Below are 27,045 nucleotides of genomic sequence, written 5' to 3'. Positions count from 1 at the left end.
GCTGTTTAAGGCACAGGTAATCGATCAAATCAACAATACACTTCACATGAGAATCTCATGTTAGGAGAATCTTTTTAAAAGAGTTAATAACACCAAAAACCTTCTTCACGATATGAAGGGAAGGGAAAAAAAACATTTCCATGACAATGTGATACAAGCACTTCTCATTTAATTTTCATCTTTACCAAACAAACATAGAAATTTCATTTTTATCTCCTCATTAAACAAAACCCTTCACAAAAAAACATTTCCTAGAGACAAGTATATAAATACGTTGATTGAGTCATCATCATATTCATCAGTAAAAATTTAACAAAAGGGCACCTGAAACCACAGTGACATATCACTTTATCCTCTGCAATCTACCAGGTCTACCAACAACTACCACCATCAGCTGATCGACGCCTTGATGCACTACATCTCACAAAAACGTGGTAATGTCCCCTTAAACTGGATGCCCACATGAAAGCTGCAATTTGTCTCCATACAGAAAGCTATTACAGTATAGATACTGAGTGGTACTATGAGTGGACCAAGTACTAACATTTAAAGCAAAAGTTTGATCACTTTATCTCATTCTATTATCAAAGTCATGCAAAATTAAATCAATTCTGACACCAAAACTTGCAACTGGATGGAAACTATAAAAAGGACTCCAACGCACTTTCTATACAACTACAAGTTAAGGCAATGGAATTAAATTCCTTTTATATATGTCTGTAATTCTGTGAGTGTATGTATGTGTGTGTGTGTCTTGTTTAAAATCAAATAGATGTGGAGTTAAAGCTGCTCCACGTCATATCTCTAAGTATATCCTCATTCTCAGTTTAGGTCAAAAACATTTAGCCCATCACACATCTTGGAACAAAGGTCCAAACTAAAAAGATTAAAATAGTTCACAATATGCAAAAGATGATAAAAACATTTCTTCAAAATCAAAAGGAACCAAATACAGCCTTTTGCACAGTGCAATTACAGAACTGGAAAAAGCCCTTACAATCTGTACATATGGCATGGCTTTTTCTAGCACAAAAGTGGAAGAAATGTTTAAAAAAAAATCACAAGAGTTCAGAAGTGATCATTAGGTATGGAAAAAAATCTAAATACAATCCAGTCAGATAAAAGACAGACATACTCAGGGCGATATTGTTTATAAAAGTACAGGGATTACACATTTGTAGTCCTACTGCAGTATAGTTTAATCCCACTAGTAACTTCACAATACAGTGCCTCCCGGTGGTTCATATCAGTTACTGCAGCCTAGATGTACAGTTAAGTCTCCAATGGGGATCCAGAATCAGTTGTTTAATATCAAAAATCCAATCTGTCATTCAAAAAGACTATATATCATATCATTTACTAACTTTCAGCCTCCCAACATTTCCCTTCTGACACCCTGAAGCTCAGACAGAAGTGTTTTCATTTATTTGTAGCAAAGCTGGGTTTTGTGCATACAGTTAGACAGGTGTACAGTTAGGAGTTGGACAGTAATGGCTGTGCTTCTATGGCTAAGATGCCTTTCACACCAGTGTAACTGACATTGACCACAGCTGCCACTCATTCAGTCATTAAAAGCACAAACTACACACCCTACAGCAGAGTGTTTTCACTCAAATGACAGAAATATTAGACAAAAGAATACACAAACCTATCTCAAAACAATACTCACATGCCATATGTATGCTGACAGAGCCGTGAGTTGTGGTTCAGTCACGCAAGAGTAAAAAAACAGGACAGCAGCCTCTTTTTAGGGTTGCCTGGTGATTGGATTTATTTAATATTTATGTTGGTAACGACTGCAAGTAGTTGTGGTGACCAACTGGTCGCCCAGAAGTTGAGCATGGAACACCCTCAGCCTCTGGGCGACCACTTTCATTCGCAAATGTGTCTTCAAACAAACATCATTATTCTCAGACAGATTGCTGAAGGTTTTAGAATGATGTTGCAATTAATCCAAGTCAGTCTGCACTGATGGCGATGACACAACTCTTTCCAGTATAGGACTTGACTAGGCTGGTTTTCACCTGGTTGTATTCCTATATAAAAGCAAAGTTGCCAAGTGCCTATATCATTTTGCAGCTACATCACTGTCCTGTAGCACCCATCAGTACCAATCAATGTGTCTAATGGTAGTAGTCACCTGAACACCCTTACAGCTCTTAATGACGGATGTCACATCAAACCCAGTATAAAGAGCAGGAGTATCTTAATCTGTCAGTGTACATATGGGCATGTGAGTGAGATAGGTATATTTCTCTGCTCCATAACCTTTCAATAACTCATAGGGGGCTGCTGCACAGAAATCAAAACAAAGTGCAACACTGTGTGGAACCAAAAAGTGTGGTGTTCTGGTAAAAAACAGAAAAAAAAAAAAATCACAAAAGAAATAAAAATTTAAAACCCGTTTTATTTTTTGGGGTTAACAATTACATACACTCTCAGAGGGGGCAAATAAAGTCTCAAAACAAAACACCTTTGCTGTCATTAAATATGTACCTCCACTAAAAGCCCACCTCACCCCAAACTCCACTCTGTTTGCAGTATAGCAAATAGTGCAAATTAGTTAAGTTTTCAGTCCATAGGACTACATTTCATCTCTGAATTTCGCCAAGCAGGTGATACCTTCCACCTGTTTACTTTTTTGTTTGTGAAACTGATCTCTGAACTGTGTACCTGGTAATTATTGCATGTGACACGTTTAACAATCATTTGCATATGCTTTGTCTGGACCTGTGAGGTGAATTCATGTCTCCCTTCGGACCTTTTTCTTCTGGGAGAACTTCGGAGGCTCCGCAATCTGCTCTGACCTCTCTGCACAGAGATGAAAGAAAAAAAAAAAGTTTTTCAATTGAAATTTAAGGGCATCCAGTTACAGAACATTTCCTCAAACAAAAGTAAATTCAACAGTGTTTCAACAATGTGTATTATTCGGTTTTCACACGTGCTCTGAATAAATGATCTGATTGACTGAACAGCATCATGTGGGATGACTAACAATACACTCAGCTGGTCTGCATGTTTCCTGTGTGAGTACATTCATTAATGTAGAGACAAAGGAAAAGGCTGCACAGGCTGCTAAAATAACCCTACCGTAATTACAAGAAGAGCTGGACAGAGTAAAACAGAAACGGTCTTAGATTTTTTTCTTCAAAAAAAGTCAACCAAAGTTAAATCTTACATTTTCTTAACTTGGGACTTTTACAGTGTTGGGCCAGAAAAATTTCAGTATTATTAATTTGTCACATTAACGACGTGTCATTATAGTAAAGTTGACCAAGTGTCTTTCCAATGTAAGCTAAATCTCTCCTAAAGTTTAAATGAGCTGCCACTGTCAGTCTGGGTTGCTGTGGGAAAGCAGGGTTGGCCTGTAAGGCAGGGTTAGGAGAGGTGTGTTGACAAGTTGGTGCCGCCCTTCTGGCAGCTGTAAAGAAGTACTGATTAGTGCATCCGATAGAACAGCAACTCTCTGGGATTTTAGCTAAGTGAAACTGAAAGATGTTCAATGGATGGCTGGAAGGCAAAGGACCGCAGTACTGCTTTTGCCCGCCAGGTGGGCGTGTCACGTGATAACTATGAAATAATGACCTTGGGTATATACCCACAGATAGTGACTTGTGTTTAAATGAAACCTAAACAAGCTGCTCTTAGAAATGATTACAACACAGTGAACACAGATTTGGAGTCAGAGATGTTGAAACCTACTCTGAGTGGAGGTTATGCTGGCATTCTGCCTTTTGGAGGGCAGTGCAGGAAGCTCTTGGGGTTTGGGTATTGTGTTGACTACGTGCGCCGTGCTCACCGTCTACAACCCAAGAAATGATTATATTACAACAGGTTAAATATTCACTTGAAGACCTGATTTTATCAGCTTGGTTTGGTTTATTACCTGAGCGTCAGATGCAGCCTCCTCTTCTGTTTTCTTCTTCTTTTTCCTCTTCTTTTTCGATTTGGCTTCTCCGCCGGACGGATCCTCTGTGTCCCTCTCATCCTCCAACACCTGACGCAACAATAAGACATACAGATCAATTTATGTGAAGCCTATAATAGAAACAATACAGTAAGAAGCCAGAATTAAAACAAAACAAAACAAAAACCTTATTGGGGACAGGCTGTTCTTTCTGCACAGGAGCTGGTGTCACCAACACGGGGGGCTCTTCATAGTTTCCCCAATGCTCCACTGGGGCATTCCAGTCAGAGCTGGGATCTGCTGCTGCCATCCCATCTAAAAAAACAAATCACACAATACAGATGGAAGATAGTTAGATGGTAAAAACCTGAAGAATCTTTTTAGGAGGATTTGATGCATAGCTACTTACTGAATCCTGACCATTCATCATTAACCTTAGGGCGGCTTGCCCACTGCAGATCCACTGAATTTGAAATTGGATCTGTATGAGACAGAAGGTTATTTGTTAATTTATTTATTTTAATGAGGGACGTAGACTCATTAATCTAGCCATGACAATTATCAATCAATCAATAAGCATCCACACTGGAAGCGATTAATCGCCTTGAAGCTGATGGCTGGTTGCTTGCAGACATTTCTGTATCTAGTTGCCTTGGTAACCCTGTAATGTATTTACTGCCAGGTCACATGCCAATCAACGGCATCACGAGCTTTCATTGTTAGTCACTTCAGTTCCGTCATTTGCAAGCCTTATCCTGGGTCCCGCCCACTCTGTGCTGGCAGCAGCACTTATTTTCCCGAGTGTCACCGACTCGCTTCCAGTGTGGACACAGCTGAAAGGTCTGGTGTGTGACTGGGTGACAAACCTGTGGTGTTTAGTCCCAGCATGGAGAAGGACACTGGGCTGAGGTCAGGCTTTATCCGGCCATCAATGCCACTCCACGCTGTTGCTGACAGCACACAGAAAGACAGGTTATGCTGGTGGAATGCAAACAAACTGCAGCGGAGATTAAACGTTAACAGCATGGTTTCTAATATGAGGCTGGAGTAACACCTCACAGCATGAAATCCAGTCTCCTGGAGATAAAATAACTAAATAAATCAAAATCACATTATACACAAAGAAAGGTCTACTCTAGTTTTACCAAACATCCTGCTCAGTTTCATGATAAATGCACTGTGTTTACCTTGGCAGGCTTACAGTGAGCTTGACATCCACAAGGTTTGTCTGACAATAATCCATCAGGACAAGCCGGGTTATTACTTGGGCTGCCCTTGTTGAGGCAGCAGTTAACTCAAGTTTAAATTTTCAAAGATTTAACCTGCTGTCATAGCTGCTTACTAAATGTTAGCTCAGGTTATAATTTCATTAACAGACTGTCTTTATTTTCACTACACCCTGACCTTATGTCAGTGGTGCCAGTGCTGTGACAAAGCCAGTTCTGTCTCAGTGTCTTCTGAGAACTAGCCCACACTTGGAAAGCATTAAGAAATGATCTTTACATAGAATTTAGAGGATTTGTGGGCTACATCTGCCAATTATTGATGAGTTTCTTGCAGTAGGGTCTCTCACAGCCACTGAGTTTAAACTGCTATGCCTGCGCCAGCTTTTCGACCTGGTTTTATTCTCTCTTCTGCTGAAACTGATGCTAGATTGACCACCAGAATCTGCACTAGTGGAAAAGGGGCAAAGGTCATTTCATTTCATTATCAGCTCTAATGTTTCGTGTAGAGAGAAATCTCCTCCAGTATGTTCAGTCTAGAATCTCTTATGTCATACAAACTATTAATATCTACATTTGTGGTGTAAAAAGGTTTACTCAGATCTAGATGGTACCTTGTGACTCCTGAGCCCACGGCTGGGGTTCTGGCTGGCCCCTGTAATGTGTAGCTGCTGAGATAGCACTCCACTTGTTTCCCTCCATAGTGCTCATCTGACCTGGGATCTTCAAGGACATATCATTCCAGCCTCCACCATTGACCGAAGGTTCCTTCCTCCAGCTGGAGGAAACTGAGGGAACATGCAAACAGGAAAGACCATCAGAGTCCCTCAGTAACAGTTTTGTTCAAAATATGTCACAGGAGGGGAGTTCAGACCAGTTCACTGACAAGAAAACAACACTTACGAGCAATATTGAAATTTCACTGGACTGAGCAGCTTGAAAATCACCTCTGTGATACCTTAAAACTCTGAATAAGTTCACGTTTAAGAGAGCCTCATAAAAAAATGGTTTACCTTTGTCTTTAACGGCTTCACTGGCTGTATCTCCCTTTCCAGTGGTTCTTGAATGAAAAGACTCTGAAACAGGGTTGGAAACAGGGTTATTACCACATAATACTGTGTGATAATGTGGGTAGACTATATATCAAAATTGCATACTGAATATGCTACCTTCTTCTGTCATTTTAGAATAAAATACATTTGCCTTAATGCACTTAGTTGCTGCAATGTGACTGGCTCATTAGATACTTGTGTTAATGAGCACCTCAACAGGTGTAGCTAAAAGAGTGGGTGGTGACTATATTTAAACATAGTGAATTCCTTCTACATGAATACCATGGTTTCCTCTGTTCCTCTTGTTAACTGCTGCTGGTACAGTTGCCTCCACGTGCGTTTTTGATGCTTCCACACTTCCTGAACCGCCAGAGTCCTCAGGACCCTTTTCCTTCCTGCGCTGCTGCCTCTTTTCTCGGTTACTGACTTTTGTCTCCCACACACCTGGATGACACACACATACATGCACCCCAAAAATAACACGACATTCTAAGGGAATGTGGTATATATCGGACTATGAAGGATATTTGCTCATTACTATATTTTAAAGAGTCTGGCTGCAATCAGAATGACAGGACATGCATGGGAAGCACATTCTGCATAATATTAAAATGTCCTTTTGAAAATGAGAAGCTATTGTGACATTTCCGCCTCAACGGTTGAGCTGTACCGTCATCAGGTTCCTTCCCATCGTTTGAAGACAAAAGCTGAACTGGTTTCACATCTGTCTTGTTCTTCTTCTTGTTCTTCTTCACCTGCACCGGGGCTTGCACCTCCGGTTTCTGTGGACAGAAATAAAAGAACAATCAAGTTACCTCATAATAACAACTTTACTGCACTTAATGTCTTTTATTATTTATCATCCCAACAGTAGTCTCCAAATGTATTTTTTCACTGCACAGAAGTGGAGTTTTAGCAGTATGTCACCAGTAATAAAACTATCTTGCAAAACATCAACAAAACTGAGCAATTCAGGGAAATGCTGCGCCTACTCTGCCCACCACTGGTTTCACATTTCCTTAATTTTGATCATACCTTCTCAGTTTTGATCTGTGCTGGCAGCTTAGAAACTGCCTCAGCCACTTTAACTTCCTCTTGAGCCACAGTCACTGGCTGCCCATTGGACTGAGACTTCTGGAGGGGTGAAAAGACACAGATAAGAAACATACAGCATGACAACCCAGAAAAACAGGGAGTGCTAAAGAAAATATCAACTTACTTAAAATAAAAACGACAGTTTTTGCGTCAACACTAAATTATTAAGCCTTATATGACTGGTTAATAACACACTTATTGTCTGTTAGCTTGTCTTAAAAGTTATATTTAACAGGTTAAACAGATTATCGCTTTCTAAATACGAGCTTCAAAGAAGCGCGCCTGGGTTGCGGACGTCTTTAAAACCATTTTCACTCATCAAAGCGAAAGTTGAAGCTTCAGGTGGCTAACGATGACGTATAAACTAGCTAGCTAAACAGGAGTATCAGGTGGTTGCAAACACCGATAACACCTTCCCTTTCTTAATAAAATACCCTACCTTCATCCATATGCAGTTAGATTACGGGTTTATTTTTGTCACTTGTAAGTGGGTCGTGGAATTGTCCCTAGATGGCCTAATTTGTGCTGTGTAAACAAAGTATACGACGAGCTATACGACCGTCAATTCATACATGCCAGGTAGCTAGCTGGCTAGCTAACGCCAAACTTAACCGCTTTTGTTAATAAAATAATAAAATAAGTGTCTAACTGAACTGTTTTGCAGAGGGAGCACTTAGGTTAAGGAGTTAAATGAACACCCGCGCGTGTTGTGACTGACTCGCTGTGATTAGACGGCTCGGTAAAGGCTGCCTGCGGTACCTTTTCTACCGTTTTCTTTTTGTTCTTCTTCTTCTGCTCTTCTGGTTTGGCAGTTTTAGCGAAACCGGCCTTGAGGGGCTCACCGCCGCCGCCGCCGCTGCTGCTCCTGCTGCTGCCGTGTGTGACCGGGGATCCTCGCTTTTTCCCGGCGAGCAGCCCGCCGCAAACAGCGGCCCACGACAGACTGATCAGCAGCAGAAGACCCGCCGCGGCCGTGGACAGGATGACCCACGTCGGGTACAGCTCGGGCTTCAGACCCAAGTCAACCCCGAATCGAGCCCGAACATATCCCTGTCCCGAAGACAGCAGCTCCTTCAAGTGGCTGGAAAGCAGCTCGGCTTTCTCCAGCGCAAGACCTCGCAAGTCTCCAGCCATCTTTCAAAATTGCGCATACACTAGCTGTAGCTATCATTTCCAGCGCCCGTGCTAACGGAGGAGTGGCTAATCTAATCTGACTGTTAACATCAAGGCTACAAACAGCAGCATATCAATACTACATCTGCTCAGTATTAAAAAGCTCACACTCACAGGTTTGTCCAGGACAGCATCATGCACTTACACGAGCCGCTCTGTAAGAACAGGAGCTTTTCTGTCTTACCCATGAATTTGAAAATTACCCATGCACAAAATAGTAAAACACATATGCTATATAAATGACACCTGTCCTGAGGTTAAATGTACACGTAGTTGTTGAAAAAGTGGTTCCAAACAATTATTTAAAAATACAAAATAACAACTTAAAAATATAACAACTAAAATCAGTTACAACCCACTTTTTCTGCTTTGTGTTGATAGACTCTTGTAATTGTTAAGCCTTAAAAGAAAGAGATAAAACAGTGAGACGAAAAAGAAGTGACACAATCCAGTCAGGTGTTAACTCCAAAAACACTAAATCTTTGACAAATTTTGTGTTTATCCGATCTTTATGTCTAGATTGTGTCACTCTAACCAGTTTAACCCACATTACAAAAAGACAACAAATTAATTTTTTGAAATTTCTTTCTTTTATTTCATTTAACTGCATTTACCCTTCACTTTCATGCGTTATTACATTACACAGCTCACGTTTTATTTCTGAGAGAACACTAATATTAGCACTGATTTGCAACCCAGCTGCTCGAAATCCCGTGAGTGCACATATAAAACATTACTGTACAAACATGTTAACAACATACCGAATATTATTAAACAATACACCCGTGGTCCTGAGTATTTTGTTTGAGTTAGATTTATGTCATAATCTGTGAATTAAAAAAAAATCCATTCATCCATGTTATCTTGTGCAACACTGTTACTCTAATATTAACCCTGGTGCTTTATAATTTGAATAAAATAACCATAAATGTTTTTCTTAGCTCACAAGGGAGTAATCTATTGCCTTTGTAGCATAGTTTCAATTATTTTCTGAAAAGTGTACAAAAAAATGTATTCAACAAACACTCAAAGATAAATACTAAAATTACAAAAAAAGGTAGGTTCTGAAAGTTGTTTAAATGAATGAAACTGTATGAATATTTAGTATGACGGTGATTATCTTTAATTTAAAGGTTAATAATTTCTAAAACAATATTTATAAAGTCCACTTTTTCATGTCACAGCATACAGCAACCAAAGTATTGCATAAAAAGTGTAGCTTTGATGCCTGAGCTGAAATAATTTTTTTGGATGGTTTATTATTTGTTCTTCTTACATGCATAAAAGAAATTTAGAAAATAGAGTCCTTTTTGAATTTTTGAAGCCCACATTGTCCACCAATCATAAAATGACCCACATCACATTTATTTCTTGTCACCTACATTTGAGAATAAGGCTGTTGTTGGTTCTCAGCTGTACAAACATTTACCTCTTGCATTCATTTACAACACCTACACATATTTGGCAAAACATTTTTTATTGTATTTTAAAAGTTAGAAAATATTAAAGCAATTTGCCATAGAAACAAGCAACACGAAGCAGAAAAGTAAAAATATATTCTGTGTTTTTATTATCCACAATGCTCAGTGAGGAAAGAAATACTATTTATGTCACCTCCCTCATTATTTTATCATGATGGCAAAATGTTGATGCTCACCCATTCTACTTATAAACTGTACTGGTTGCTAAATAATTCTCCATCTCTAATACAAAACAAAAAAAACATCCCAAAAAACAATAACAACAAAAAAAGAGTACAGCCTTCACTTCGTAGCACTGTATCAGTATTACAGTAAGACTTGAAAACCTCTGTTGTATAATAACTGTATGAAAATAAATAAATAGGTTGACCGAATGTAACAAATTTACAGTAACATGCCATGTCAGTTTTTAGAAGTCTGCGTCTAGTGTGAATTCACCGTCCATCATGCTCGACATGACTCCGAATCTTTGATACTCTGCCACCCGTTTCTCAAAGAAGTTGGTTTTCCCCTCGAGTGAGATAGACTCCATGAAGTCAAATGGATTTTCAGCTTGGTAAACCTTGGATTAAAAAAAAATGAGGAAAAAAGACAAAAATAGGTTTAATTTCACCCATTCCGGTGTGCAGAGGGTTTTGAACGAATGATTATTAGCATTACCTTGGTCAGTCCGAGATCAGTGAGAAGCCGGTCAGCCACAAACTCGATGTACTGCTTCATGAGGCAACTGTTGATTCCTATGAGATCTACTGGCAGGGCCTCTGTGAGAAACTCCTGTATATGAATAATAACGATTAGTGACTTATAGCACTGGTACGACCTATTAAGATTTTATTGCTTCAGAATGTCATGCTGTAAAGCAGCGGTGGGAAACTCCAGGCCTCAAGGGCCGGTGTCCTGCAGGTTTTAGATATCACCCTGGATCAACACACCTGAATCAAATGATTAGCTCATTACCAGGCCTCCTGAGAACTGCAAGACATGCTAAGAAGGTAATTTAGCCATTTAAATCAGCTGTGTTGGACACATTTAAAACCTACAGGACACCGGCCCTTGAGGCCTGGAGTTCCCCCACCCCTGCTGTAAAGCTACAACTGATCCACTGCAATGTGAGTTAGTGCAGACAAAATGAACAGGAATATGAAGTGAATAGCATTTAATAAGCAAGCATATAATGTATGTAATGTGTAGCATTAGCTGACCTGTTCGATGCTAACAGCTTTGGTGATGATGTCTCTGACTCTCTCCTCTGATGGCTTTTTCACCAGGTAGCTATACAGCAGGCAGGCAAAGTTGCAATGCAGACCCTAGCAAAGAACAAAAAAACATGTCAGAACAGCTGATCTGAAAAAATGTGTATTCATGGTGTACTTAGTCCCAGGTTTATTTTAGGAGACTTGTGTTTACACAACAGCATTTATTACATCAGCTTGATCTCAAGGAAGAACAATGATGGTCATGGTTGATACAGCACCCCCTGGTGAATTGTAAGAGAACTGCATGTCCAACAACTACTATTTTGTAATTGTTAATTAATAGGGTGATGATTAGTTTCAACACAGTGAATGCTGAGTGAAAGAAAACCGGGTGTCAGCAAGATGTAAAAGCAGTGTTTTCAGAGTCTGCCACCATACAGTCAGCATAAATGACCAAAAACTTGTTATATTAACTAGTTAGTTGATATGAGGCTCTTGATTTTTTATAACAATAAGATATTTTGAAAATCTGACTCTCAAAACAGCCAGTGCAGAGCTGCTGTTGTACAGTGTTTGCTATAACAGGGAAATATCTGTCTGAGGGCATTTTCCAAAGAGCGAGGTGAATGTGCAGTCATGACTCTGCTGCCAGCTTTGACAGTATATTGGTGTTTATGATTGCTGTTTAATCTTTCATGTTTATTCTTATCATTTGACTTATTTTTAAAGACCAATGTTGTCTTTACAGCATATATGAATTATACAGCTCTTATGAATTTGGCCGCTGAGGCTGCTGCACAAAGTTAAGGAGTCATACCAGTTATAAGCATGACAATGCAGGTAAGGGCAGACATACTGTTTCTATTTCTGAAGGTTTTCCACAGCAGACAAAGCTAGATGGAAAACACTCTGTGCTACGCTGTCATTTGGAAAGGAATAATTACATAGATGCCACACCTCCATTTTAAATATGAGCTGCTTCTCTTACCCACAAGTATGTCTGATTCGCTCACAACTCAGGGATACTTTCAACACATCAGAACACATATTTTTGTGCGTGAATTAGTCTCACCTCGTCCCTGCTAATGAGCTCGTTGGAGTAGCTAAGGCCAGGCATTAACCCCCTCTTCTTCAGCCAGTAGATAGCAGCAAATGAACCAGAGAAGAAGATGCCTTCCACAGCTGCAAAAGCCACAATCCGCTCCCCTGGGGCACAAACGTCAAAAATGACTGTTAAGTGATCAAACACGAGGTTCCTTCTAGGACAGTTTGATGTTATATTTAGTTTTCAGTTGTCGTGTTTTTGTCAAGTTTTGTTTCTCCCTTACCAAATGTGGATTTGCTGTCGTTTATCCACTGGAGGGCCCAGTCTGCCTTCCGTTTCACACAAGGCATGGTCTGAATGGCATTAAACAAATAGTCCCTAAAACACACAAACATGAAAACACATGAACTAAAGACTTTTTAATGTGTAATTATACTGTAGTAACAATATGTAGGGAATAGTTTATTTTGTTTGTCTTTAATCAAAGACACTCAGGAACAGGGTAAAAATAATGCAACAAGACTCATGGAGTTTGCTGAGTGTTTAGACTTAAAAGCATCTGTAAACAGTCTGTTGATGAGTGACGTTTGTTGTTGGAAGGCACATCAAAGTTGCTGCAGCTGGGAAAACAACGGCAGTTACCGCAGAACGGTCTCGACTTAACCTGTGACAAACAGGTGCAGGAGTCTGTTCCAGAAACCAGGCTCAGTGAAAACTCTGAACACCTAATAAAGGTAACTTAAACAGTGGATCAGTCACCAGGTAGTTGCCTTTCTCTGACCCTTTCCCTCCTGCTGGGCCTGACACAGCTGTCTGACAAACTATTTAGTTTCCTCATTCAAAGCACAAACTGGAGAGCACTCATTTGCTTACGTTTACGTCTTTAGACTCTCTGAACATGCAGTGAACTATTTATCAGCTTTTAATCTGTCAGTGAGACAAGGCTGCAGTCTGAATATATTCTGGAAGCATTTCCTGTTGAACTGCTTACATGTCTTGAAATATAATAAATAAATGCTGCCAAACAAGACTTTTTAAAACAGATGTAAAACATTCTTACTAGGTGAGACTGACTTTACAATCAAAGATTAATTACAAGGCATCTTTAATGCATGCTTTCATGGTGCTTCAAGTTTTATCATCCATTATGAAAAAATAAAGCTGGGTAAATGATGATTTGCTGGACTTTGCTGAATAAAATCTGACAGGCTGTGTATTAACTTCCTCAACTTCCTCTTTTTGTTCTGTAAACAACACACTCTGCGTTGAAATTTTAGGTCTACTGTATTTAAACCCCAGGTGCTACAGTTTGTTGTAAATCTCCAGAAAGTTTACAAAAGCAACTCATACAGAAGCGGGTTAAGGATTCATACTTTCATTACAACATAAACACGACACAAAAACTATTTTCCGACTTGCTAAAATAAAAAATAAATAAAACAGCCACCACGAGTAACTGACCTCTCCTTCAGGTCCCTAATGTAAGTGTTGATGAGCATACTGTACATCTCTGAGTGGACAGTCTCTATGAGGATCTGAAAGCTGTAGAAGGATCGCGCTTCAGGGACCTGCACCTCCTGGCTGAACCTCTGCACCTGTTGTGTAGATTAAAAACATTTGCGATGAAGCGTGCAAGTCCCACAAAACACTTGAACCACACCAAGTAAAAAAAAAAAAAATTTAGAGTGCCATCTGCATTTATGTTAACGCATCAAGTACGGTTATCTTTTGATAGCCATTCTTGATGTGTGACTTCATTTTTGAGGGCTTCTAGTAATATCAGTTTCATTAATTTTGCAGTTCAGCTGCCAATGCATCAAATGAGCTTGTTCTCAATCTACATGCAAAATATATATTCTTGAAATTTCTTTAGAGGCCTGCAAACTAGTCTCACCAGGTTCTCATTGACGATACCGTCGCTGGCAGCAAAGAAGGCTAAGATGTGGGAGATGAAGTGTTTTTCCTCTGCCTTCAAACGGTCCCAGTGTGCCAAGTCTTTGGATAGATCGACCTAAAAAGAAAAAAAACCCATCAAAAGCACACCTGTTTCAGTTCCTTCATTTCATGTGTGGATATCAATATGTGCACAGTGGAAAGTAGCAGCAGCAGCAACTGTCAAAACCTGATGGTTAGACATTGTTGCATTCAATATTTTCTTCCTAAGATCACTCAGTAAACCACTCAAAGTACAGTACCCACCTCCTCCACGGTCCAGAAAGAGGCCTGGGCCTGTTTGTACATCTTCCAGATGTCTCGGTACTGGATGGGAAAAATGACAAACCGCCTGGGGTTCTCTCGGAGCAGAGGTTCTTCCTCCGTCTCCAAGCCATTCTGGCAGGCTGTATCATCTTCTCTGAAGCCGTTCTGCAAACAATCCTTTACATTTAGTTTGGTGTCTGTCTCGTTTTTGTTGCATTTTTGACTCCTAGTCGCTGTTTCTCTCGCTCCACACAACTCGTTTTACGGATTGTCCCTTTACTTACAACACGGAGCACTGCGCTTGCGCGTTAACTCATTACAAAACAAAGGACATAACATTAACGTGTCCACTTGAAAAACATAAATGAATAAAGCAAGATATTTTTGGTCGCCTTCCATACACATTTTAAACGCTTTAGTTGATTTATTTATTTATAGTCGTTATTTCCTTAACCTCAAACACCGTGACTGACAGCTAACACGAGCAGGAAAGCACTTTCACAGCTAAAACTTGCCGTAAACCCTATTATTTGTCACATTTAGCTAAAAATATGCTTTTCCGAAGCTACAAAGGCTTTAGCTCCCCATGTTTCAATAAAGGGTAAGGTTACTACACAGCTACAAACCTACAGTTACACAACCGACGTCCTCGATACACACAGTAACAATAAACGTTTAAGCTAGCTGTGCTTCAGGCCGATAGTAATGAGCTCCAGTACCTGAGAAGATGACTTTCTCACCGTCGGAGTCATTCTGAGGACTGGATTTGGGTTTTTTATTTAGCTAGCTTGTACTCGGTGCCATAACCCTGCGGACGTAGTTGTAGCTCTGTTGATTTGACACTTTAAATCCCCACATACGGGTGTATAGCGCCCCTAGCGGAAATACTAAGACGTTCACCTTTAAAACAACACGTGGTACGGGTAGCACGATAAAACTTCCGAAAATGACTAATACCGTGATTTTTACCTACTCATCTCACTTGCACTATTAGACATCAAGCAACACCTATGAGTAAAGAGATTAAACTAAAAAAAAGCTATTTGTTACAGGAAGGCAAGACAAAACTGTAGTTTAGAGTAATAAATTCTTTATTTGAATAGAAATGTTATTAATACATGCATTGTAAACACCAAAAAAATGTGGAATATCTTTCTAGAAGTGGCAGCATGACACCGCAGTGTGAATTCAGAACTGGATACAAGTGAATGTGAACCTACTAATCCAAATCACTACACTGGTATGTTGTGTATCCCCAGTCGAAACACATCATTCGTGCATGCCCACGCACAGTTTTGGGATTTCAGCATAAACACTTGATGGAAGGCCATCGGTGGATCATCATCTACCTGTTGGAAATAATTAACAGCAAAATCGTGAAAAACTAAAACTGTAATGTTGGCAGGAATATAAACTTAAATCACATCAGCATAACTCATTAGGACTCTAAAAACACTGCAGTAATGATAATAAAGCACATTGTATTGTAATGTAGAAGCCATACATGTTGTTCAGAGTTAACATACAGAGTAAAAACAGCAGACCCACACACACTGGTAAGAAGTTCTCTATCAAACACTTAATGAACTGCAACACATCATTTATCTACATGCTCTTCAGAAAGTGAAACAGTCATTTGTACTGGGAAAGTGCAGCCTGCCACAGCCAGACTATCATGAAAATAAACATAAAACTTCCCTGCCACCCTGCATTTCAGTGGATTTAAAAATGTAACTCTTCCAACCACAAGGGGGCAATCTACAAAAGCTGCTTTCTCAGAGAGAGTAGTATTGGATCCCAACACTCAAAACAATGACTCCTGCAGGTCTGAATGATGATTTTAGAATAAAATGTAAATGTTATTTTTTTTTTTGTTTTTTGGGGTGAACAAGGTCACATGATATACACAATGCCACTGATATTTGTTCCTCCTCATCATTTCTGACTGAGCACAAATTGGGTAAAAAGACCCATTAGTGAGAACATTTTGTGTACATTTGAATAAATTCTGACCAAAACTGTAGTCGGAGAAGTGATTTTACTGCAGATGCCTTGACATGGTGTAAGCTCATCAGTAAGCCAGATGAATAAAAAACATAAAATAAAATGTGAAGAATCATAGAATACCTGTAGCTGTCCAAACACCATGATGAGGATACAGCTGTCTACTGTGGGCTGGAAGTCCTGTTCTGTGATGATGTGCTTAATGCGCTTGAAAGGCAAGTTCTGTGAATTGTGAACAATATTATTGTTTAGACTGATGTGCTGATGAAAGGAGAGGCGTAAAAATATTATTAATAAATTCACAGACACAACATAACCTGGATTAGAAGCAGCATTTATGGAGTTTCTTTGTGCATGCCGGACCAACAACCTGCTAAAACAAGATACTTACTACTAGTTTGCCAGTTATAGCTTCTCTCCCCTGAAAAGGTGATCCTTCCCACGTCAGACAGGCATCAGGAGACTGCAGAAACATTTTTTCTTTCATAACTATAGGCTCAAAATATTTTTAACATCCAGCGTGATGGAACTGAATAGACATCTGGAAAGCTTACATAAAGGTTACCCAGTCCCATCCTATTGGTATTGTCAAACTGGTTGTAATACTCCTGGACAAAGCCCTCTCCAATCTTTTGCCAAATTTCTTTCTCACAGGCCATGTTTGCAGCTTTGGATCTGTAAAAGAAGACAAGCTAAGTAAAATAAGTCAAGAAATGAGAAGAAACTTGTGTTTATTATTTACACTTAAATAAGACTTTTCTGGTGTCTAATGTGCCTTAAACAAAATATGTATGTAAAAATGAAGGGCCAGTTAAATGACTATCTTAATGGACAGCCTTTTGAAATTGCCAATAAAGGTACTGTCTAATTTAACCCTGCATTTAATGTATTTATATTATTACAGACAGGATTACTTCAGATGTTTGTCACTGTATTTTACAACCTCAATCGCAAAAAACTTATACATAAAAGGAACACAATAAAACATATTTAATGTTTAAACTCAGAAAAAAAGTGCCATTGTTAAGAAAAGGGTACATAAAATTGCAATTGTGAATAAAATACAGCCTTATGCGGTTTGGAAATCACTGTTTGCATTTTGTTTGTGTTCACATTTTACACAGTGTCCCAACATTTCCAGAATAGGACTCATATTTTATTGATTTACACACAATTTCTTATGCCATTTTGTTACGTGTGTTGTGTTTAACCTAAGTTTAAGCTGCTGTAACAAAGCAACTTCCCGACTTTGGAGATTTAAAAAAAGAAAGAAAATATTATCATCTTAAATAAACTTTATTTTCAACCACTGCGAAGGACTGCAGGCAGGATGTAGATGAGTGTCAGGGGTGACTTGTGACATAAACATAGAAGAAAAAGTGAAAGGGAAGGTTTACAAGATGATAGTGAGACCTGCTGACAGAAAGACAGGAGTCTGAGCGGAAGATGTTAAGATTTTCAGTGGGAGTGAGCAGGATTACAGATGAGTACATCAGAAGGACAGCTTAAAAGAGGCATGCTTTTACAAAAAAGAAAAAAGAAAAGAGCCCCACTCATATTTTAAATGAAAAAACAATGGGTTGCCTCTCGTGCTGAAGGATACAGATGTGACTGCACAGCTGGGGGGAAAATGAGGCCTGCTTCTTTAAGTGGTGTGGTTTCTTCGTGCTAAAGTTTCAACCAGCTGCAGCGACTATAGCAAGAGAAGCAGATTCAAGTCTATTGGGAGTTAACCAAGTTGCTGTCCAGGTATTTTCAGACTAGTTGAGATTAGTTAACGCAGTCGGGATTAAGCAGAATATAAATCGGAGCTGTCGCAATCCTGCCGTTTGTTAACCAGAAACCCAAGCTGCGGTCTCAAAGTTTTGGCTAGCCTCTGCTGCCTTTACCGAGAACTGTTTTTAAAACCTTTGTCTCCACATTAACCTCATTAAACTCGTGTCAACAAATCCTCAGTAACCCGTCATCTTCATTAGACACTTGACTCAAAAAGTACTTTACCTTGTCCGCTATTTTTGCTTGCTTTTTTTTTCTCCAGCAGCAGACGTTTCGGCGTGGGGAAACGAGTCAAAACGAGGCGACCGGAGTTCCCGCTTCCTCCGACTTGTGACTAACGCGTGACGTCAGCACAAGCCGCCCAATGAGAGAGCCTCGCAGTTCTCCGTCAGGAGCTTTTCCTGCTCACCGAGTCCCACCCTCTAAAACACTAAAACTCAGGATCGCATACATGAAACAGAAACGAGCTTGTCTCAAATATTTTTTAATGATTATCTCAAAATCGTAAACCAAATACATACATGTAAAATTAAACATTTTTAATATCTAATTTGGCAAGTAATCAAAGAACCAGAGCTGAAGCTGTGACCATTATTGGCTAAACTTTGCAAGAAAGGGGCCGCACTGCATTAATCTGTTAGGTACTGTTGCTCCCCTCTCCATGATGAGGTCCAAAGTTCCTCTTCTTCCTATTTAGACTGCAGCTTCATCACTGGCACAAAACATAATCAGCAAGTGACAACTAATCTATAATGTGCTTTTTTTCCTAAAAGGTGCAATCAAAGACGTAGCCTCGTGTCAGAGAGAGGCAGTAAGATAAGGCTCGAAATAAAGTGAATACTTTGAAATGGAAGACGTTAAATGCTTAACAGGATAAGATCAGTATTGCTCGGCGGGTGGGGGTGTAGAAGAGACAAAGAAATACAGCTCAGTTCATAACAGCGTGCAGGTCTTTACAAACACTATCAACAGGAATGTAAGTCATAAAAACAAAGCTGGGTTATTTCTCTGTGTATTATTTGAAGATCTTATTGTACCTTCTATACAGTGCTCTACAGGCGAGTGGGACGACTTTGTCCTCCTGACTTGCCACAAATTTAACATCTTACATTTTCTTCACCATTAGTGAAAACAAAACCAAAGACCCATTCAGGCACTTTAAAAATAATTTTGCTACAGTTCAGTGTTTGTTGCTGCCAGGGAAAGGACTTTCAGGAGCACAGATTGTCTGCACCCACTTGACTTCCAGTGACTTGTTCAGAAAGGCTGCTATTGCTTTGTTGAAGCCACTGCACCAATAGATCCTCCTTGCAATAGGTGGCAGTAAAAGTCATCTGTGCAGTTTGGCCCAACAGGCCTCTGAGGTTAGAACCGAGTTATGTTTTGAACGTTCAAGCGCGTCACTGTTCCGGCTGTGACGTGAAATAATCATCTGTCCGAAACACGCTGGGGACTTCTTGACGCTGATGTGGTGCTGGTCGTCTTGGACTGGCTGGTTTCTGAAAGCAAAGAGACAAAAGTTAAAAACCTAATAAATGAAGTGTGGTTACAACTGCTGGGGGAAACCTTAAAAAGAACACTGACTCCGCAGGCATGATGCTGTTCTTGAACACCATCAATCTTAATCAGACATATAAATAAAAACACTGTGGGTGTTTTTGTTTTTATGAAATCTGAACCTTTACTCATAATGATCTCAATGAAGTCTGGATAGTGACTACAAATGACCTGGGTGGCCTTGATCCCAATCTCTGGACAAACAACAAACGTTGAGCAAATCAAATTCTGTGTGGATGCAACTGAGGTCACTAACGGCAGATCGCCAGTTTCCTCCATGATCGTGGTGGAGGCAGTCAATTTTTTTCTTTTTCAGAGGCAATAAATGGCTCAGCAGATATTTCACTGTCTAAAAGGAGAGCACCTAATATTTCCCCAAATCTATTTCATTCTATCCCATTTAGACCCAATGTGGAGAAAGTGGGCAGGGCATGTGGTTTTAGCCATCAGCAGCATTTGGGATCCTGGCTAAATGCATCAAATGCATCTCGGGATAGATGCATTTGATGCACAGCTATGGGTCTTTTGGGAGATTTTTTTTTTTAATCCATAAGCATTTTTCGACTTCTCCTTCTTCTTTGTAACAGAAAAGCTATGAAGACAAACCTCACTCCCTTTGCTTCATTCCAGTGGAAAAGTACAACCAAATAAAGTATGATATTAATTTAAACATTGTGAAAAGTGCTGGTTGTTACAAGTAGCAGCAAAAGCTCTGGACTGCAACCGATTATTACAGTACATTGCTACAGTAAGAGTGGGCAGCCCACAGCTGAACTAGTTTGGGAACCTTCTAAATAATACGTTTTTGTTTAATCCTGCAAACACCAAACTCAGTGGATAGTGGAGAAAATTTATAATTCACAAGTGCAGAAATTGGCTCTTACGTTTAAGAAGCCTGGGACAGTCATTGTGCGGAGGATCTTCTTGAAAGCACCCGGTAGTGTTCCTAGCTCTCCCTCTGCCTGTGTGACCTGCTCCTCCATTGCGCTGACATTGGCTCCCACCATCTTTACAAAGGCCTGCAGACACAACAGCATATTTAAGATTCACTACAAAAGTTACAATATTCAATTTACCTGTGGTTGGCAGACAGAAAAGACAGCTGACACAGCTACGCTTTGTCCCCAGTCAAAAATGACTGTGCTGTTACACCAATGATGGACTGTTACGTTATGAAGCAGACATGCAGATGCCGACCTTGGCTCCACAAATAATTGTAGTCCAGTCTGACTCTTTATTACAAATCAGGAAATATTAATCATATTTTGCAATGAAAAACAAAAACAAATGTGTCTTTAATTTTAACTATAGATTGTGATAGATAATTTTTTAATATAAAAAGGTTTATGCAGTTAATATACAGTCATGTGAAAAAGGAAGTTTACACAGCACTCTATCCACTTCTATGAAAAACTTACAAACTTAAACTTGGCGTGCACCACCTGAGATAAGGGCTGAACAATGAGCATAAGAACACCGTTATCGCTTCAATAGGAATTATGAGCCCAAGTAGCTGTCAGGTGATAAAATGCACTTGATTAACTGATCATCAGCAAGTGTGAGCACCTCTGTAAAAGCAGTTTGGCAGTTTGCTGGACTGTAACACCGAAGTGTGAGTCAACACAACCTTCTCAGGAGTGGACGTCCCTGAAAGTTCACCTTAGGTTTGCAAAGTTGGATATTCGAAAGTACTCTAGAGTCAAATGTGAGGCCACCTGTTTGACAGCTAAAGCTTGGCTGAAACTGGGTCATGCAACAATGATCAATGATCCCAAGCACAGCAGCAAATCTACAACAGAAAGGCTGAAAAAGAAAAGAATTAAGGTGCTGCAATGGCCCAAACAAAGTCTAGACATCAAACCGATTGAAATGCTGTGACGGGACCTTAGAGAGCTGTGCATAAATGAATGGCTGCAAACTGATAAAGTCATACAGAAAATTATTACTTCAAGTTATTTCTGCTAAAGGTGGTTCTACAAGTTGCTGAATTATGGGATGCACCTAGTTTTTCACAGAACTGCATAAGTTCCTCTGAAAAATTTCACATGACTGTTTATCATGAAGTAAATTTTATTTTTGTCTCATCACAAGTTACCTGATGAAGACATTTAATGACATTCAGCTGAAGAAATCGTGAGTATGAACTCAAATAAACATAGTTTTTTCAAATAAGGTCCCCTTTGCTGGTAGATTACCAGACATTTGAATGCATGGTAAGCTTTTACATGAGGAACAGGAACTAATACTTCTACCTTTTCGGTACACGAATGAATAAATAGAGGAAATAGAAAAACAAACAAGTGGCTCAGGGTCTCCATTTGTGAGGATGATACTTTCTGTATTTAATTATGAATAAAAACACTGCACACAAATCAATATACATCAACTCACAATCACGCATTTCATATTAGAGTTGTTAATGTTGCTTGCAGTTTGGCAGGATGCCTCTCTGAGGAATCCGTGTGCATTATAAAAGCGGCAAATGAATATTTTATACAAAATAAAATGAACCGTATGAAACAGTCGCTTTACCTCCAGCTTATCAATTCTTCTGTATATCTGTCTCATTTCATCAGACTTCTGCTGGATTTGAGGTAGGTTTTCATTCACTATCTGCGAGGTATCGTTACGGATCTGTAGACAAAACAAGACAGAATATCAGAAGCAAATTATCCGCGTAATCTAAAACATGAGATGTAAGACACACTTTTATATTCTGACTGAGCTTACCATATCCAGCATTCCAACAAACTCATCCACTCTTGTCAGCATCTCTTCCAAGCTTTTCTCCAAGCACAGGATCTATATAAGACAATGATTTTAAAGTAAGGGTCCCAGAGTGTGTGAAATATGTCATAGGTATGCTGCCCACACACAAGCTTCAATACGTTTAGACTGCATGGCCAAAACACAGCAGCCTTTGTGCTCCTTCTTCAGCTTCTCTGTAACATGCCTTGTATCACGCATATCCACTTAAGACTCAAGTCACATGGCTTGGGCTTGAATCAGTTCTCAGGCCATTCTTCTAATGACTTTTGAAGTGACATGAAAAATCCCACAACCCAGTTTTGACCTTAACAGCAGTTACTCGCACCTTCACCCAGATTCAAGCCCCTCGAGTTAGAATTAAAAGCTTGTAAATATATGACTTTTCAGAAACTTTTCCTGCCATCAGATGCTCTAGCAATCATTCTGGCAGCAGCGAATCATCTTTGTGGTTTTCCTCCTGCCTGGCACCTCCATATTCAGCATCCTTTGTCCAATATATCCTCTATCCCATCTCTACACATCTCAAACTCTAGCCCTTCAAACTTTACTACTAAATTCCTCAACCTGCGCTGTCCCTCTGAAACACTTGTCCATTCTGCTCAATCCCAGTGAAAATCTGAACATCTTCAACTCTGTCATCTGTCTTTTTTTTGGGGTCAGAGGCAAACTGAACAAACCATAAATCATAGCAGCACCTCGCAAATCTTCTTTTACTTTTGCTGCTATCCTCTTGACACTTGTCTCTATCTACTTCCCCCATACTCTCTTCCTCACCTCACTTGTGCCCTGTCCATCGCTTTGGATGGTTGACTCCAGATATTTAAACTCATCCACCTTCACTATCTCTGCTCCTTGCAGCTTCACATTTACACTTTCTCTCTCATTCACACACATGTATTCTGTCTTGATTTCATTGACTTTCATCCCCTTTCTCCCCAGAGCATACTTCCTGTTGGTTAATGGTGAGGCATAAGTCATGTGAAGGCCAGATTCGACGTTAATGCAATTTAAAAAGTAAGCTTCAATGTTTGCGAAGGTCTACTTATACTGGTGTTTCCCCTTTTTCTATCAAAGTTCATCAGGGGCTAAATTGTTACTCCAGCTGCTGTTCTGACAGCCTATAATTTTTTGGTTTGAGTAGAGTCCGTGCAGGTACATGTCTTTTTGGGGCTGCATATTTCTTGTGAGACTCATTAAACCCAGTAAAATGTGGGCCACTGTCTTAGTATGTGGTGCTGGTGGACCGCACTACGCCAGTGCACTCGTAGAGCATTTAAAACACAATTCTTTCTACTTTGTACCTGTTTTTGAAATTAGTTGGCCTAATTTGGGACTTCCGACATAAACCTCTGCAATACATCTTTACAGGCCAGCTGATGTAAGAGGAAAGCCAATCCTATCACTACTTTCGTGTCGCCTAGCAACTGTCATTGCCAACACCGTCCTAGTTACTGACAAAAGCAACGTGAAACTTTCTTGTACCGTAACGTTCTTGTTGTATAAGAAAATGCTAGGTAGAATAAGACATATAGTCCTTAATGGAGACGATGTAAACCAATTTATTTGGTACTCATAATGAAAGTGGAACACTTCGTTTACAGGAAGACTGTGTAGGGCTGCTGCGGTACTGACAGTCAAATCATAAACAAAGAGCTAAACATAGCTTAGCTGCTGATATAACAGCACGCACCTCGTCTCCTGCTGTCGCCCTGATGTAGGAGGAGTAGCTGAGCGCGGTGTGCCTCAGCACCTCGTCGTCCTGCTCTGGGTCGTGCTTGTCGGTTGTCCCGGGCTCTGCAGCTTCATCGAGGCTCGGGCTTTGAGAAATAACGTTAGCTGCTCCTGCTACTCCTGCCCCCGCCGCTGCTCCAAAGCTGGGGCTCTGCGACACCGTCCCGCTGCTGAGGATTTCGCTCACCATCGACAAACTGCTCGCACTCTGAGAGACGATTCCGCTGTCTGTGCTGATCTCAGCGCTGGACTCCTCCAGGGGAGACAGCAGGCCCACCCGTTGATGGTCCATGTCGCTTGTCTTTCTGATCTACTGCCGTGTTTTGCCTTGTCAAATGACTAGATCACGTGTGTCGCACAATGGACGGAAGCTCGTAAGGGACAAAGGTGTTTTTAGTGCAGCAGAAAACGGAAAATGTAAATAAAGAAAAGTACAGTATAAATAAATAGAATATAATGGAATACATTCTCAATGCTGGATACAAGCGCCATTTATTTGCATGTCTGCCCCCTTTGGATTCATGCATCAAAATGAATAAATTCCATTAGCCACTTGAGTTTTAAAAATGTCAAAGTTTTTCAGTTTATTTCCCATCATTTTCATCTTAGGACACGGCAGTTTTACAACAGAATTCCAACCACTGGATCAATTTTAGAGGTTTTACTCTTAAATTTTAGTGCTTTTAACTATAAGGCAAACTTACAACTTGAACACTTCAAGTAAAAAGAGATAACTGCAATGAGATTTGTTATAGTGCAATGAAAAAGTATTTGCCCCTTTCCTGATTTCTTAGTTGTTGTTGTTGGGTTTTTTGTTATTGCATATTTGTCACCCTTAAACATTTCAGATTATCAAATAAATGTTAATATTAGAAAAAGATATCCAAAGTGAATAAAATAAGGGAGTTTTAAAATTATGATTACATTTATTAAGGAAAAAAAGCTACCTGACCCTGTGTGAAAAAGGAATCTCCCCTAAACCTAATAACTGGTTGTGCTATTCTTGGCAGCAAGAACTGCAATCAAGCCTTAGTGCTAAGTGGCAGCGAGTCTTACACATCTCTGTGAAAGTATTTTGGCCCACTCTTATTAAGGTCATACCATAGCATCAAAATCTGATTTAAGTCCAGACTTTGATTTGGCCACTCCAAAAGCTTAATTTTGTTTTGTTTTTTTGGTTTTCTTTGTAAGCCATTCAGAGGGGGGCTTGCTGGTGTGTTTTGGATCATTGTCCTGCTGCCAGATTTGAGATGAGGGCATTAAGCTTTTTCACCTTTTTCTGGTAGAGTGCAAAATTCATACTTTTACTCTTAGAGTATTTTCTGTAGGTCGCCAAGTTGGTTTGGGTAGCCTAATCTAAACTGCCTAAACTGGACATAACATTAAAATTGGGTGAAAAGCTGGGTACAGGCTAACACAGAAAGGCAGATAACCATTTATCATCACACCAACAGCCAATTAGAATCCCCAATTAACCTGACGGGGTCTTTGGACAGGTTTAAACCTGTGTGCTGATGCACCACTGTGGTGCTCCGCTATCAAGTTAGTAAGATTAATCACACAATACTGAACCCTAAGTTGAATTTCACAGCAGTGATCACAACTATCTACTAATCCACTGTGAGAACTTATAATTTTGTCTTACCATCCAAGTCTTCTCCCCTCTACATAAACATACACTGGAAGCTGCACATCCACAGACACATCTTTAACTCTTTCATACACATGCAAACTCATATGGTATGTATGTATTTATCTTTCCCAAGGACACTTTAACATACGGATGCAGGAGCTGGGGATCGGACCACCGACCTCCTGTATGTGCCACCATTTTTGGGAGGGGCATCGGTGGCAGTTGGGTAGCCAGTGAGAAGCATAAGCATAATCAGATGTGGCACCCCTGTTAGCAAATAATTTCTAAAATCGATTTCTACATGGATGAACTTGTATGATTTGACACCGAGAGCATTGAAAAGAGGCAAGTGTAGTTTACTTTTGGGAAAAGATTAAATATTTATGTTGTGGAAAGTGCTGTAGGTTTTTTTTCCAACAAGCACTAAGGACTCTTGCAATAGAAAAAAAAAAAAAGATTGTCTGGTCTGATAAAATACAACAGTAACTTTTAACATTTCAGTACGTGTTATTCCAGTGTCGACCAGCATGTGGCAGAGTGAAATACGGCATGGGGACTTGGGGGAGTTCAGATGTCTGACGCAGGTCAACATGTTTTGTATGCAGAAAAAAAAACCTGCCTATGATCAAAGGGGTTTAACACGTTTTAGCATACAAAGTATCCAATGAAAAGGATTACCTGTCAAATCCGTCAGGCTTGTGCAGACGTTTCCAATAATTCCCTCTGAACCTCAGATCTTCAGTTGGACGTGTTCATGTCCAAGAAAGCATTAAGGCGGCCACGTCTGTTTATTTTGAGTTTGTCGGCTTTAATCTGTGTGCGCTTGAATCCTATATTCTATCAGCTGAACATCTGTATCACATGTGGGGAACATAACATAACTGTTTCTAACTGTAACTGCCCTTCCTCGGCTGACTCTGATAAAAGGACACAGATAGTGAAGACTGATTGCGTGACAGTTAGGATTTCAGGTCTCCGGCTAAACCCACAGTCTGCTGACTGACAGTGCTGACTAGTTGGGTGTGAAGGATCTATTAGATGTATGAGCAGTGTGGCACCCTGAACAAACACAGGAGGAAAATATTCATTAGCAGAGAAGTGAAAGATGTTTGCTGCCGGAGGGCCTCTGACATGCATTCCAGTTGCATATCTAGGTTGGAAGCAGAGGCTGTAGCCAAAAGCAAAATGATGATAAAGCTGTACC

The 27,045-nt window shown here is 39.9% G+C and overlaps 4 protein-coding genes across 5 annotated transcripts; all 4 read right to left on the bottom strand.

Moving 5' to 3' along the window:
* Positions 1-152: 152 nt before the first annotated feature.
* mtdha (metadherin a) lies at positions 153-8,625 on the bottom strand. Of its 2 annotated transcripts, none has more exons than XM_082522713.1 (12): positions 8,037-8,625; positions 7,218-7,316; positions 6,853-6,964; positions 6,465-6,626; positions 6,144-6,206; positions 5,745-5,918; positions 4,774-4,851; positions 4,317-4,388; positions 4,095-4,222; positions 3,887-3,997; positions 3,703-3,802; positions 153-2,811 (listed from the first exon to the last, which is right to left on the bottom strand). In XM_082522713.1, exons 1-12 carry the CDS (start codon positions 8,409-8,411, stop codon positions 2,744-2,746), a joined length of 1,542 nt encoding a protein of 513 aa, XP_082378839.1. In that variant the 5' UTR covers positions 8,412-8,625; the 3' UTR covers positions 153-2,743. The 2 variants fall into 2 exon arrangements, with proteins under 2 accessions (XP_082378839.1, XP_082378838.1); XM_082522712.1 differs by having other exon boundaries at positions 4,774-4,857; positions 8,037-8,623.
* A 406-nt stretch (positions 8,626-9,031) lies between these two features.
* Positions 9,032-15,238, bottom strand: rrm2b (ribonucleotide reductase M2 b). The gene is made up of 9 exons (XM_082522470.1): positions 15,091-15,238; positions 14,372-14,536; positions 14,067-14,183; positions 13,634-13,767; positions 12,456-12,550; positions 12,200-12,333; positions 11,134-11,238; positions 10,592-10,705; positions 9,032-10,493 (listed from the first exon to the last, which is right to left on the bottom strand). Exons 1-9 carry the CDS (start codon positions 15,121-15,123, stop codon positions 10,341-10,343), a joined length of 1,050 nt encoding a protein of 349 aa, XP_082378596.1. The 5' UTR covers positions 15,124-15,238; the 3' UTR covers positions 9,032-10,340.
* A 206-nt stretch (positions 15,239-15,444) lies between these two features.
* Positions 15,445-18,503, bottom strand: LOC309699374 (nuclear transport factor 2-like). Its single transcript, XM_082522376.1, has 5 exons — positions 18,377-18,503; positions 16,930-17,050; positions 16,767-16,838; positions 16,499-16,597; positions 15,445-15,720 (listed from the first exon to the last, which is right to left on the bottom strand). The coding sequence occupies exons 2-5, from the start codon at positions 17,032-17,034 to the stop codon at positions 15,604-15,606; spliced, it is 393 nt and encodes a 130-aa protein (XP_082378502.1). The 5' UTR covers positions 17,035-17,050; positions 18,377-18,503; the 3' UTR covers positions 15,445-15,603.
* Positions 18,504-18,619: 116 nt separating this feature from the next.
* bloc1s4 (biogenesis of lysosomal organelles complex-1, subunit 4, cappuccino) lies at positions 18,620-24,558 on the bottom strand. Its single transcript, XM_082522375.1, has 5 exons — positions 24,168-24,558; positions 22,439-22,510; positions 22,241-22,342; positions 20,593-20,727; positions 18,620-19,650 (listed from the first exon to the last, which is right to left on the bottom strand). The coding sequence occupies exons 1-5, from the start codon at positions 24,498-24,500 to the stop codon at positions 19,552-19,554; spliced, it is 741 nt and encodes a 246-aa protein (XP_082378501.1). The 5' UTR covers positions 24,501-24,558; the 3' UTR covers positions 18,620-19,551.
* Between the last annotated feature and the right edge of the window lie 2,487 nt (positions 24,559-27,045).

This window comes from Aulonocara stuartgranti (assembly GCF_965226115.1).
Source record: "Aulonocara stuartgranti genome assembly, chromosome: 22".
Taxonomy (NCBI): domain Eukaryota; kingdom Metazoa; phylum Chordata; class Actinopteri; order Cichliformes; family Cichlidae; genus Aulonocara; species Aulonocara stuartgranti.
Note: the sequence above shows the minus strand (reverse complement) of the source record. Positions and strands in the feature narration are given on the sequence as shown.

Excerpts from the sequence above, each read along its gene's own strand:
- mtdha (XM_082522712.1), bottom strand. The coding sequence starts at position 8,411 with ATGGCTGGAGACTTGCGAGGTCTTGCGCTGGAGAAAGCCGAGCTGCTT. Across the intron at positions 6,965-7,217 it reads CACAGATCAAAACTGAGAAG|AAACCGGAGGTGCAAGCCCC; the intron begins GTATGATCAAAA and ends TTCTGTCCACAG. Across the intron at positions 3,998-4,094 it reads AACAGCCTGTCCCCAATAAG|GTGTTGGAGGATGAGAGGGA; the intron begins GTTTTTGTTTTG and ends TTGTTGCGTCAG.
- rrm2b (XM_082522470.1), bottom strand. The coding sequence starts at position 15,123 with ATGACTCCGACGGTGAGAAAGTCATCTTCTCAG. Across the intron at positions 11,239-12,199 it reads AGCTCATTAGCAGGGACGAG|GGTCTGCATTGCAACTTTGC; the intron begins GTGAGACTAATT and ends GTTCTTTGCTAG. Across the intron at positions 10,706-11,133 it reads AAGCTGTTAGCATCGAACAG|GAGTTTCTCACAGAGGCCCT; the intron begins GTCAGCTAATGC and ends ATTCATATACAG.
- LOC309699374 (XM_082522376.1), bottom strand. The coding sequence starts at position 17,034 with ATGGCCTGTGAGAAAGAAATTTGGCAAAAGATTGGAGAGGGCTTTGTC. Across the intron at positions 16,839-16,929 it reads TGGGACTGGGTAACCTTTAT|TCTCCTGATGCCTGTCTGAC; the intron begins GTAAGCTTTCCA and ends ATGTTTCTGCAG. Across the intron at positions 16,598-16,766 it reads CTATAACTGGCAAACTAGTA|AACTTGCCTTTCAAGCGCAT; the intron begins GTAAGTATCTTG and ends CACAATTCACAG.
- bloc1s4 (XM_082522375.1), bottom strand. The coding sequence starts at position 24,500 with ATGGACCATCAACGGGTGGGCCTGCTGTCTCCCCTGGAGGAGTCCAGC. Across the intron at positions 22,343-22,438 it reads TTGTTGGAATGCTGGATATG|ATCCGTAACGATACCTCGCA; the intron begins GTAAGCTCAGTC and ends TTTTGTCTACAG. Across the intron at positions 19,651-20,592 it reads CTGTCCCAGGCTTCTTAAAC|AAACCAGCCAGTCCAAGACG; the intron begins GTAAGAGCCAAT and ends CTTTGCTTTCAG.